General features: G+C 39.1%; 2 protein-coding genes and 5 non-coding genes across 12 annotated transcripts in view; 1 reads left to right on the forward strand and 6 right to left on the reverse strand.

Annotated features, from left to right (window-relative positions):
* On the reverse strand, window positions 1-12,258 carry calcoco2 (calcium binding and coiled-coil domain 2). Of its 4 annotated transcripts, none has more exons than XM_088439022.1 (11): window positions 11,571-12,258; window positions 8,634-8,763; window positions 7,649-7,751; window positions 7,223-7,392; window positions 3,173-3,298; window positions 3,006-3,110; window positions 2,823-2,939; window positions 2,576-2,692; window positions 2,343-2,496; window positions 2,230-2,258; window positions 1-1,112 (listed from the first exon to the last, which is right to left on the reverse strand). In XM_088439022.1, the coding sequence occupies exons 1-11, from the start codon at window positions 11,594-11,596 to the stop codon at window positions 948-950; spliced, it is 1,242 nt and encodes a 413-aa protein (XP_088295148.1). In that variant the 5' UTR covers window positions 11,597-12,258; the 3' UTR covers window positions 1-947. The 4 variants fall into 4 exon arrangements, with proteins under 4 accessions (XP_088295148.1, XP_088295146.1, XP_088295150.1 ...); XM_088439020.1 differs by having other exon boundaries at window positions 8,619-8,763; window positions 11,571-12,233; XM_088439024.1 differs by lacking the exon at window positions 11,571-12,258 and adding an exon at window positions 9,087-9,162.
* On the reverse strand, window positions 4,164-4,235 carry trnaw-cca (transfer RNA tryptophan (anticodon CCA)). Its single transcript has one exon. It is a non-coding gene; the product is annotated as a tRNA-Trp (tRNA).
* On the reverse strand, window positions 4,487-4,558 carry trnaw-cca (transfer RNA tryptophan (anticodon CCA)). The gene has a single exon. It is a non-coding gene; the product is annotated as a tRNA-Trp (tRNA).
* trnaw-cca (transfer RNA tryptophan (anticodon CCA)) lies at window positions 5,374-5,445 on the reverse strand. The gene has a single exon. It is a non-coding gene; the product is annotated as a tRNA-Trp (tRNA).
* trnaw-cca (transfer RNA tryptophan (anticodon CCA)) lies at window positions 5,691-5,762 on the reverse strand. The gene has a single exon. It is a non-coding gene; the product is annotated as a tRNA-Trp (tRNA).
* trnar-acg (transfer RNA arginine (anticodon ACG)) lies at window positions 9,800-9,872 on the reverse strand. Its single transcript has one exon. It is a non-coding gene; the product is annotated as a tRNA-Arg (tRNA).
* The window catches only part of ttll6 (tubulin tyrosine ligase-like family, member 6), a 14,747-nt gene continuing 12,657 nt past the window's right edge, over window positions 10,673-12,762 (forward strand). For 2 of the 3 annotated variants that reach the window (XM_088439014.1, XM_088439017.1), the window contains exons 1-4: window positions 10,673-10,795; window positions 11,262-11,301; window positions 11,539-11,704; window positions 11,860-12,070. The gene's annotated coding sequence lies outside the window, so the exon portion shown is untranslated. The remainder of the gene's footprint in view (window positions 10,796-11,261; window positions 11,302-11,538; window positions 11,705-11,859; window positions 12,071-12,762) is intronic. The other variant, XM_088439015.1, reaches the window with a different exon arrangement.

Raw genomic sequence — 12,762 nt, forward strand, 5'->3', positions numbered from 1 at the left:
TTTTATTTCAGTGGGAAGTTTATTGTCAAAAAATCAAAATTCATCAATAAAAATACATTCAGATTGTTGCTCCAACCATATTTAGGCTGTAATTATCGTGGCATTATTTTATTTGATAGCAGTAATTCTCAACTGAGGGGTTGACTCCAAAAAGTGAGTCATTGAGATGTAGTCAAAAATCACAAATTTTGAGGTTGCTAACTTGATTTCATATTAATGGCCAAGATGTTGTTTTTTTTTTTAAATTAAAAACGTTTAACTGTATTTATTACTTGTACTAATAGTAAATTCGAATTTGACTTGCTTTATATTTGAGCCACATCCAAACCATGCTTAGTTCTTATTTGAAAGATATCTGACAAAAGTATTTTTTTTTTGTAAAATAATTCTGTTTTCATGGGACGGCACTCAAGTATTGATACTTTGCTACAACGTAAAGTAGTCTATGTACAGCTTGTATAATAGTGTACTTTTTCTGTCCCTCCAAATACCAACAAGTAATGTCTAAACTATTGACAATAAAATTAAGTACACCCATGATTGAAAATGCACAAATAGGACAAATGTGTAGAATTTTGTCTTGGTGCTCTCCCTCTTTTCAAAACAGACGAGCTCATTGCCAAGCTTTAAGTGACATTTGATGGATGTATATATTGTGTTCATCTGTCATTTAATTTGGCTAACTTCATTTTTGTAAACGTAGTTGTCATTTTCATCCTCAGTTTCTTTGAAATGCTCTTGGATGTCTTAACCTGCATAGTTCAAATGAAAATGAAATTTCACACATTTGCTAAATTTTTGGAATATTTCCTACATAGGAGGGTCATGACTTGGCTGCAATCGGGAAATAAACAGTTGAGAAGCACTGCTTCAAAATATCCAAAGGCCACCTTCCTGCTTTTTAACAAACCACTGATTTCTTCATAAGGATCAGGCACTTTACTCGGTCACATCTCGTGACTGTAGACGTGGTCTTCGAACGCGTTCTGCTCCATTTCATCGCAGATGAGCGTGCAGAACGGACACACTTGGTGAGCGAGCTCATGACACTCCACTTCCGCCCGTGTACTTCCCGGGAAGCTCTCCAGACAGTGGCGGCATGTCAAGACCGGCTTTAGGGTGAAAGAGGACACAAGAGTGTTAGACCCTCTATAATGAATGAATAAGTCCCTGAAATTAGGCACTAGCAAGCCAGTGGCCCTAGTGAGGATAAGCTATAGGAAATGGATGGAAGTTAACACAGTTTTTAATTAATTCATCAATTAGATTTTTGAAAACAGCCAATGCCTCATATTTGTCAAAATGCTGACTATTATAGTAGTGACGATTGACTCGACCGATAATTGGTGTATCGCAATATAATTTGCAATCTTAGGCGTGGACTGATAACCGGGTAGACAGTTTTCTGTGCTAATAACCGCCGATACTGCAGGTAATGAGGCAATCTAATTTTGCTTCATCTAAAAAAGGGCATTTATACGGAGCAGAATATGATTGGCGGTTTGCTGAGATGACTCAACAACCAACCTCTAAAACTAATTACATGGCAAAAGCTTTTTTTAACCTTCTTGGCACACATGGGGATAAAATGTTCTTGATACAGTTTCTAATGGGGAAAAAATAACAGGCCACAATTTATGGTATGACAGGCAAGATCTGGTTCCCGGGCTTTGAATTTGACCCCATTCGTCTCGTGCAGGGGTCCCCAACTTTTTTATTATCACAGACTGGTCAACGCTTGTTTGTGGGTGTTTTTATGCTACGAAGTAGCGCTCAAAGTCCTTACCGCGAGAAATTATTATTTCAAGTAAGACCAGTGGTATTGACCTTTAAAGCTTTTGTTTTCTTCGAAGTTGTAGGCTCGTCACCTGTTTCTTGACTGGGCCTTTTCCTCTTCCCAAAGACACCCGTTTCTTACTCATTTATCATCTTTTGAAGTTGTGAGTGAAATTTTGGTGCTGAAGTGACCAAAACAAATCCAAGAGAATCCGGCCAATTTTCAAAATAAAAGGTTTTTCAAACTAAAATAGCTTTCAGACTCGGATAATACATAAAACTGATATAGTTCATTAGTTCGGATGTAGCCCCTACGGCCTGGTACCAGTTGATCCGCAGACTGGTACTGGGCCGCGAACTGGTGGTTGGGGACTTCTCAGCTTGTGAGTTTATGATCACATTCAAAGGATGAGGACATTCAAAATACAAAATATGAGGTTGTTGTTTCGCTACCTGGTCTTCCTCATCATCTTCAATTCTCACTGCAAAAAAACAGGTAAACACCATTGGAAGATGACCAATATCAAAGGACAAATTGCTAATGCTAAACGTTGGGGCAAACTGACCGATAGGTATATCGTCATTCGTCTCTGGTGCGTCCGTCTGTGTTGTACCACATTTGGGTGTTGGGGTGGTATCGGGTTGCACTGAGAGGACACTAGGAGAGGTTTGAAGGTCATCCAAAGTCCTGCGCAGCTCCTCAATGTCAGAGGTTAGCTTCTAGCAAGAAAATTGATGCCAATGTGAGGAATTTGCAGAAAAATGTGCCATCCTAAAAAAAAAAAAAATCGGTGTTTACTTGGTTCTCTTGAGCAAGCTCATGGTTGTGACGTTTCAGCACGGATGTCAAGTTTTTATTCTCCTCAATCACGGCGTCCTTCTCCGCAATCACCAGGTGAGCTTCTCGGACTTGCAGCTAGAAGACCATGACAGAACGTATGTATGTTATGAACTACCATGTACTGTTAAAAGAAATCCAGACTGGGGTGGGGGGGTGGCAAATCTGTGCAACTGGCTTTTTTTTTTTTTTTTTTTTACTTCTGTACCTGAGTTTGTAGCAGCAGACCATTGTTGTCACCTGAATTTGGATCGGATTGGGCATACTCAGCAAAGTTCTGTCCCTGAAGCTCCACTTGATTGGTCATGTGGTTCAACATCTCCTCCTGAGGAAAAAACAGAATCATGTTGACATGGTCACAACCTTCGACGAGTATAAAGGGAAATCAAACCTTCAAGCGCTGGATTTCTTTTTGTTGCTCCTGCAACTTGGATAGAAGATGCTCGTTCTGCTCTCTCTCCCGACGAAGCTCCGAAGCAAGTTCACTTTGTTTGTCCTGTGAGATGTACAGTCAATTCCCACATGACCATAGCCAATATACATGTTACGGTAAGAGACCTTCAAGATGGCAACTTCTCGTCTCTCCTCCTGCAGAGCTTTTTCCAACTCATCGTTTTGCTGTCGGGTGCGATGCGCTTCATCCTTCAGCTCTGCTTTTTCACGATCACTCTGCTCCACTTGTTCCTGGTTCCAGACGAAATCCACATGAGAACTTAAGAAATGAGCACTACCTTGTCACCTGGAGTTTGATGTGCTACCGTTGCAAAACTGGGTCATCTTACACCTTAAAGGAAATCTGAATCAGATGGAATTGGATTCAGGTTTCCTTCGATCCCAATAGTTCTTAAATAAATGTATGCTTGGAGTTTTGATGTCATCAAAAGCTTCATCAAAGAAACTCAGTGAGTGTAGTGGGATTTGACCATTTATCTTATCGTCTTTGGGCAGTAGGTGAGAGACACCCTGAACTGGTTGCCAGCCAATTGCAGGACACACAGAGACGAACACCCATTTACGCACCAAATCACACCTAAGGACAATTTAGAGTGTCCAATACAAATCATCAAGCAAGTTTTTGGAACTTGAGAGGAAGCCGCAGTGGCCAGAGACAACCCACGCAGGCACAGGGAGAACATGCAAACTCCACACAGGGAGGACAGAGCGAGCTGGATTTGAGCTTGGTACTCTGAACTGTGAAGCAGATGTGCTACCTTCTCTTTCATCATGTCACCCTTGAAAGTACATTTTCCACAGAATTCTTAAGCTTCCATCAAGAAAAGAACGACATGGAGGAAGAGTAAGAACATGCATTCTTTCCAACGCAAGATGAAATGTAATAACTCCAATTTGATTCCAATACACCAATGCCTGATTTGGAGTCAGATGCACTCCCATCGTGCCACAAATTCTTTCCAGATTTACGGGAGATCAAATATCTGGAATAAACAGCAGTGTCCCAAGAGGAAGCAAAAGTTCTTGTTGTGAGGAAGCAAAAGTTCTTATTGTTCGATATGGAAAATAGGAAGTAACAGGCAGCATTGAACTTTAGTGACCCTGACGTGATTTGAACACGCAACCTTCTGATCTGGAGTCAGACGCGCTACCGTTGCGCCACAAGGTCTTTACACTATAATCACACAGGATCCAAGTGATTGTTATTCTTCATCAAACGGCTGTCTGTCCGAGAGGAAGCAAAACACACTCAAAATTCTCATCTTGAGTCGGACTTGGTGCCGAATGCAGCACTAATTGTTGAAGGACAGATGTTCACAAAATCAAGACAGAATTAATTAATTGCCACCAGATGCTTGGAGGAATTATGTTTGGTAAACAGAAACTAGAGGTAGTTAAAAGCAAGGTACATGTCTGTAATGACCCTGACGTGATTTGAACACGCAACCTTCTGATCTGGAGTCAGACGCGCTACCATTGCGCCACAAGGTCTTTCAGGCTGCCAAATGCAACCTTCTCATATTTAGTCAGAAATGCTACCGAATGCACCGCTAGATGTCGAAGGACAGATATTCACAACATCAAGACAAAACTAATTAAATTCCATTAAAATTATGCTTGGAGGAATTCTGTGTGGAAAACAGAAACTAAAGGTCACATAGTTCAAAGATGAAGTAAGCTTCTTCAGTGACCCTGACATGATTCAAGAACACGCTACTTTCTGATCTGGTGTAAGACGCGCTACGGTTGGGCCAGAAGGTCTTTCAGAATACCGTCACAAAGGATCTAACTGATTATTATTCATCATCAAACTTCGACAGCAGTCTGTTAGTCTCAAGAGGAAACAAAACAAGCGCAACCTTCTAATCTTGAGTCAGACATCTCCAGCAAATCCACCACCAGTTGTTGAAGGACAGATTTTCACAGAACTGAGACTTAACCTTCTGATCTGGAGTCAGATGCGCTAACATTGTGCCACAAGGACAAGTTTTAGATGTCATTCAGTTCACAGACGAAGCAAGATTCTTTAGCGAACCTGACGTGATTCAAACACGAAACCTTGTGATCCAAAGTCAGACGTGATTGCGCCACAAGGTCTTCAGAACGTAACCACACGGAATCTGTGTCAAATTCGTCATCACATTTCTGGAAGAAACAGCAGTCCTTCTGTCCCGAGAGGAATACAAACTTCTCATCTTGAGTCAGAAAAGCTACCAAATGCACCATTAATGGTTGAAGGAAAGACTTTCACAAAATGAAGACAGAACTCAATAAATTCCATTCAAAGAAGAAGCAAGCTTCTTCAGTGACCCTGACGTGATTTGAACACGCAACCTTCTGATCTGGAGTCAGACGCGCTACCGTTGCGCCACAAGGTCTTGCACAACATCATCACACTGAATCTAACTGATTTTTTTTTCATCATCAAACTTCTTGAAGAAACACCAGTCTATCTGTACTGAGAGGAAGCTAAAGACATGCGACCTTCTCATGTTGAGTCAGACATGCTACCAAATGTACCAATAGGTTGTTGAAAGACAGATAAATGTTTGGTTGGAGGAGTTCTAAGTGGAAAAAAAGGAATAATCACTTAGACAGTCTCTGAGGAAACAGAGACAGTTTATGACCCTGACGTGATTTGAACACGCAACCTTCTGATCTGGAGTCAGACGCGCTACCATTGCGCCACAAGGTCCTTCTTCAACAAAAAGTGAGCTTGGAACTTTGGGAAAATCTGTTTCAGTGTCCAGGAATAATTGGAAGCGGCAGTCTTTCGGTTCCAGAACCAAGCAAACGGGGCTACCGACCACAAAGTGATATGAACACATAACCTTCTGATTTGCAGTCAGATGCACTAGCCTTGTGTCACAAGGTCTTTCAGAAACCAATTGTGCAGGATCTAACAGGAGATTCTTCAGATAAGCTGAGAAGAAAAAAAACTGCAGTCTGTTTGTGCTGGAGGAAGCAAAAGATGGCATTGTACATTATGATATTTATACATCATAGCGATTGCCCAAATTAGTTCTTAGAGGACAGATTTCATAGACTTCCATCAAAGGTATTCTTAGAGGAGTTTCATGTGGTATCGAAGTCTTGCTGTCTACTAGTTGTGTTTGAGCACACAACTTTCTCATCTGGAGTGAGATGCACTACCATTGCACCAAAAGGCTTTCTACAGAATCTAAAAAGTTGGAATTCATCATCAAACTCATGGAGTTTTGTGTGGAAGAGGAAACAGAAGTATATTTGTCCTGAGATGAAGCAAAACGGTCATTGATTTTTTTGAGTTGAACATGCAACTTTCTGATGTCGAGTCAGATACATTATGCTACAAATTACATTATAATTATGCTACGATTTATGCTACAAATGATCAGAGAACAAAGTTACAAAGTATCAGGAAATAATTCAGGTATGCTTTGAGAAGGTTTATGTGGAAGAACTGGAGCCTTAATGTCCCCAGAGGAAGTAAAGACTTTAGTGACCCTGATGTGATTTGAACACACAACCTTCTGATCTGGCATCAGATGTGCTTTCATTCCACCAAAAGGTGGAAGTTCATCTTATCAAGAACCTTTGTAATTGGAGTATCTGAGAGTGGAAGAATAGGGACCCTCACTGACATGTTTTGAACACAAAGCTTCTGATCTGTCAAATGCACAACCAGCTTTCAAGACTTGGGTCTGCATAGAAAAAAAATGGAACAGAACTCTAAGGGCTATGTTTTTCTGGGCATTTACATATTTTCTTTTAGACGTTAATTTTTTTTTCAACAATAGTATTGAGATGTTGTTGTTGTTGTTTTGTTTTTTGTTTTTTTTTTACACTTTTTAATATGGAACTTTTTTGACTGGATTTTGTTCTACTTTACAATGAATTTAAGGAGATACTGTTGTTTTTTTTACACAGATGTATTCAAATTATTATTTTTTTTTACACAGAATTTTTGGGATACAGATTTTTTTTTACGTTGAAATTTTGAAAGCCTGACTATCCAATCAACAATACAATTATTTTACTCTTAGAATGACAAATTCAGACAGTGCAGACACAACAAAATTTATACAACAGTACATTCAGAAGGGTGGAAGCTGATACACCATGTTTGTCCCAACACTTTTGAACCTTTTCCTGTGTGCACGCATGTGTGTGTACCTGTGTAGTAATGACCAGCAGGTCATTGTCCGAGTCATTTGCCGCACTTTGCACGTCGTTGCTATCCTTCTCTTTGAAGCAAAATGGCGTGCTGGCACCGCACACTTGACCCGAGCTGTCCACGTAGCAGAACTGGTAGAAGTCCAACTCGTCCTTGGGCAGGTAGTAATCTAATAAATATTGACATTTTGTTTTTAGGCCATAACCCGCTGTTGTACTTAAAACATTACCTCTAGAATTGTTAAAGGTTTAATGATGGTCACAGTTTTATATATCACTATTTTTTTGCTATGGAAAAAATGTGTTTTCAAATGACAACCACTTGTAATTGTTCGACTTTGGAGAACCTGAAGGACAGCAAATAAGGTGCTCAACAGCAACAAAAGTGGATGACTCAGCAATCATATCTTAAGCAGCGTGTCACACCTTTAAAATGAGCATGTCTCGTCAATGATTGTTCTTGGCTCAAGTCCCCACGTGACTCTACCCACACAAAGGTGTGATAGTCCTTAGTGGTGCTCCATCCCACCTGGAGAAATGTATGTCAATTATTTCTCTATATAAACAAACCATATAACTTTGTTAACATTCGGCGAAAAGACTAAGTCACACAATGCAAAATGCCATAGACAGGCTAAACAAAGAACAGAATAGATGCCTTTATTATATATACAACAAAATTGTGAGCGCTGCTTCAACTGGTGCATCTTAGATGGATGTAAAACACTAGTAGAATAACTATTCTAGAAAGAAAATTGGGATTTCAGAGAAAAATGGGGCAGTAACCCATGGAAATCAACAATATATCTATACTCAGACATTTTTTTATCCTCTGCTAAAAAACAATAACACCACAGCTCACTGAGCAATTGTGACCATCTACTTCGTGATCATCCATATTTCTGTTTCTCCCACCCCCTTGGTGCTAATAAGCAAACACCAGGAGCAGCATAATTAACCAATAATAATAAAACACAATAATTAACAATCATGCTCACCCGGTTTTATTGTAATTCTTTACATTGTTATTACTGTATGTTTTTATACAGCACAATATAGGCTGAACGAGATTTTGTTGGAAAGCATTTCCATTCATATTATTGGATAAGATTATTTAAGATGATTTTTTTTTAATAAATTTTGTAACTACGCTTACAGGCATACGTTCTTTATCTTCGGGGTGGACAAAGGCATCTTGATGAGTCTGTTGTGAAACTGTTGTGGTCAAGACGCGCACACCACAAAGAGCCCAATGTTTGGCTGGAGCGGATTAATGGTTTTTCCATTCATCACAATGGAGAAAAATGATTTGAGATTCGATTGTTTTGAGTCACTATTCAGACCATAATTAACAACATACATTTGCCACTTTTCAAGCAAATAATGTAATTTCCACCTTAAAGATGCCCACCCAGTCGCGCGGACTAGGTTGGAAGTGTGCAGCAAAGGTGTAGCAGCAGCTAACAGAGGTTCCGGGCGAGTAAGTGTGAGGGATGTCCTTGAACGCCACCTGGGAGAAGGCGCTTGTCGATTTGTCCATGCTGGAATAAAAGAATGCACGCTGATATCAGGCGGGGTGAGTGAAAACAGCAGGTGTCACTGAGACGTGACATGACACGTCTTTTAAAACGCTCTTCCCTCTCGTCTTTTTTTTCTTTGCTGTCTACGCAATTATTTACAAAATAAACCTCTTAAAAAGTCCGCACTGAATACGCCACAGTGGTTTAAACAACTTTCACTATCTAGTCAACTGTAAGTGAATGATCTCGTTTGTCATAAAGCGTCACGATGACAAATAAATAATCAATAGAACAACAAGAGCTGAGATGACGACGTAAAGCTTGGGGGAGAGGAAAAAACTTACATGTTTTTGTTGTTGTCACTACGCTCGACGAGTGGAGTCGACTTGAATCTGAAACTAACTTGATGTGTTCATGGACCCTCGGATTAATACATTTTCTGAGGACATTGCGCAAGACGGATAAATCAGACGGTAAACGGTGATAAATTACATCATTACTATTGTACTAAATTTACGGTAATTACCCAGCATCCTAACCCAAAATATTGCAAACAATTACTATTCATTTAATATTTAGATTAGTCTGTTTATGTCACGTTTTTATTTACAAAAGTAAACACAACACAAGAACCTTAAATTTGGTTTTTAGTATTTTTTGTCTTATACAGTTGTAAATTCCTTGGTTTATGTAATTGGTTCCACTACTAATGAGAAATGTCACAACGAAACAGCACCAATACATATCAGTTTACGATCTTGGTGCCTTCACAAAACCTCGGAGGGATATAAACTAAGAGAAAACACGATCATCTTTCATTTACTGCAGTGTGAGAAAAGCAAATTGAAAAGAAACAAAAAACAAACAAAAAACAACCTAAATCCAAACTTTGTCTTGTAGCTGTGCCCAGCTACATTTTTTCATGTTTATTAAAGTGTGATGGGGAAGACGAGTTGTGGCGTAAACCTCAGCAAGAAGTGAACTTCAACAATTACGTTGCGATATCACCTCGCCCGAGGTCCAATTGTGTATTGAATTTACAGCACGAAATAAAAGTCGAGCTAGCCAGGAGTCGAACCTAGAATCTTCTGATCCGTAGTCAGACGCGTTATCCATTGCGCCACTAGCCCGTTGACATCTGCGGAAATCCGGGTTTTACTTATACTGCATGTACAACAGCGTTCCGCCACAAGAGGGTGACAAAGTTATTTAACATTTATCACAACTGCCCTCCGCTCGGTATAGTATTTTTTTGTTTCGTGTTCACGGTAAAAAAATAAATAAAAATAACAGTAAGTAAAATATACTTTGGTTTACTTTTTTTGCCTTGTTATTATAAAAGTAGGTACAACAGTACGTATTTAACTGGATAACAGTTTAATGTAATTAGTGTTTTACCTATCGCATTTTTAGTTTGGCTTTATTATACAATGTGTATTTTTAATTGTTTTTTTACAGGTTTAAAGTGCTCTTTAAAGTCTATAGCAGTCACTAGCAGTGAATTAGATGATCTAATTTAAATGTAAAATGGATCTTTGACGTCTTTAGCTGCCATTAGTAATGACTGAGTTAATCTAAATGCATTTTTTATATGAAGGTCTTCTTGAAAGTAACACGGAGAATACAATTAGTATTTTCATGTCAGTTGCATCTGAAGGTACGTGAAGAAAGGTCCAAATATTTTTTAATCCTGTAGTTCAAGTATTATTGATGCTTTTGATGGTTTTACTTCAGAAATATTATAAAATATCTTAAAAAATACCTATAAATAAAAGTCATAATTTGAGTTTTTATTCCAGCAACCTTGAGGATTTGTATTGACCAGCAACCAATCAACGAGGGACTAGCCAACATCCAATCTGTGTCGAGAGGATCCGCCTCTCAGTGCTTCTGATTGGCTAACCGCAAAAGGGGCTGCTTGAGCGTGAAACTCGAGTTGACTTGTAGGATTTTTGTGCGTTTGACTTCGTGTGAGTGTCAAGAACAGCGACGTCGAAGCCGAATAACTCAGCAAAGCGACAGCTCGTCGTGGAGACACACACCACCCAAGCAGGTCTGTAACGTTTAGTGCCTTTTTCAAGTTAGCGAGCTAAGTGCTTAGCAACAGTGGGTTCCCTAAAGTCAAATCGGGAGGTCTCCACTGGGACATGGCAGCATTTGGTTGCCGTGGCAACATGACAGCATGACCTAATCTCGAAGTTTAGCCCTGTTTTTACTCGTCAAGTGTACAACCCAAATAACCAGGTATAGTGTATGTGAAATTGTAAACCTTGCGGTGTTTCAGGTAACAATTTTTGAGAATAATAATTCGTCAAGTGCAGTTTGCAAGGTATATTCGGTTCGATGGTTTTCACCAGTGTTGATTTTAGAATATCTACAATACAATTTTTAAAAATGCTTTTATGAAAAATTTTCACCGTAATATCAAACTGTTTTTTATGTTTAGTTATGTCATGCTTGCAAATTGAGACGTGATTGATTGTCACCCGAACCCTAAGTAACTGTGATGTCATTTTTAGTCGACAACCAGACAAAAAGACCACCTGAGACTGATAACAGGTATATTTTGCATATTTGCACATTGCACTGTATATTATACGGTAGATGAAGTTAGGATGACTTATTTTTGTTATCATGTTAGCTAAATCAATATTGTTTGTGTTGTTTTCAAGATGTTGGTTGCCATGGCTCATTGCGCTATTTAGTTATTGAAAATTTTATTTGGTGGATCCTCCATCATCTTTCCATCAAGTGTGCAGATATCTGATTTTATTCTGACACTAATTGGCACACCAGATCCCAGTGATGCCCGTCTGGCCCGAACTCACCATGACAACATGACACCTCCTTCCATCTCTCCTGGAGACCGCGGCTCGGGGCTTCATCTTGACGCATTTTGCCATTCCCTCATGCGTCAGATCGGCTATGCAGCCACTTGGATGCTGAAATAAATGAATCAAGTGTGAGTATTGAAGGTGAAGCGACACTAGAATACTTTTTCAAAATCTCTTTGTGTTTGTGTCTTTTTTTTTCTACATAAGTTTAAGACTTTGTTTCATTTAATCGTTTTCATTCTTTTTTTACTTACTTACTTCAACATAACATGTATTTTTCTAGGTGTAAGCATTGAAGGCGAACCAGTAACACAAATCCCACCATGTAACTAAAACCAGCAAATGTCATCACGCAGGCTGACTGGGCCCAGAGTGTCACTAAGGATTATCTACATCATTGGATCCCAACACTGACACCTGGCACCCTGACCTGGCCCAACTGTGTACCTGCAATGCCCCCTAAAGCCTTGTCTAGTCTCCATAAATGATTCACAGTAAGAACACACGTCTGTACGCTCATCCTTAGCATTGATGTGGGATCGTATTGAAGGACAAAATTAGACTTAATTGGTCAAACCACACTCTAAATTACAGTAAATCTAGCCTCCATTATACCGCTGATGATTTTTTTGCAGTTTTAATTTACACAACTATTGTACCCCTAACAAGAACACTGTCAGAGCGCTATTATATTTCCATAACCCAACTGTACTACATAATTGAGAGATTGTTTCACACTGTTAGCTTACTTAGCTAAATGGTGATTCATTAATAGATATTGTTAAATTAATAAGCAATATACCAACATGAATACCTCTCTGGAAGTGTCACATTCAAAACAAGACAAACTGTTGTTCTCCAACTGGCTACTTTAGCGGTTCTCAAATGAAGGTACATGAAGGCGGTTCTGGGGTTATTTGAGATTTTAACAGGGTATTTGCTGGTATCAGCAAACCTAATTTAATGATTTTTAATGCTGTCAAAGGACTGTACATTTTTCCTTTCAAATTAAGAGCAAATTAATTGGAACATGAAACAACTTACTGCTAAATTTTATTATAGTGACTCCTGTACAAAACATGCATTAATTTTTGGTAAGTTTTATACAGAAGGGCATTGTCATTAGTGATACAATTTTCCAATTACATTGGAAATTATTTATTTATTTATTTATTTTGCCGGTTGA

The sequence above is a fragment of the Hippichthys cyanospilos genome, chromosome 17 (assembly GCF_059441005.1).
Source record: "Hippichthys cyanospilos isolate Australia breed blue-spotted pipefish chromosome 17, RoL_Hcya_1.0, whole genome shotgun sequence".
Taxonomy (NCBI): domain Eukaryota; kingdom Metazoa; phylum Chordata; class Actinopteri; order Syngnathiformes; family Syngnathidae; genus Hippichthys; species Hippichthys cyanospilos.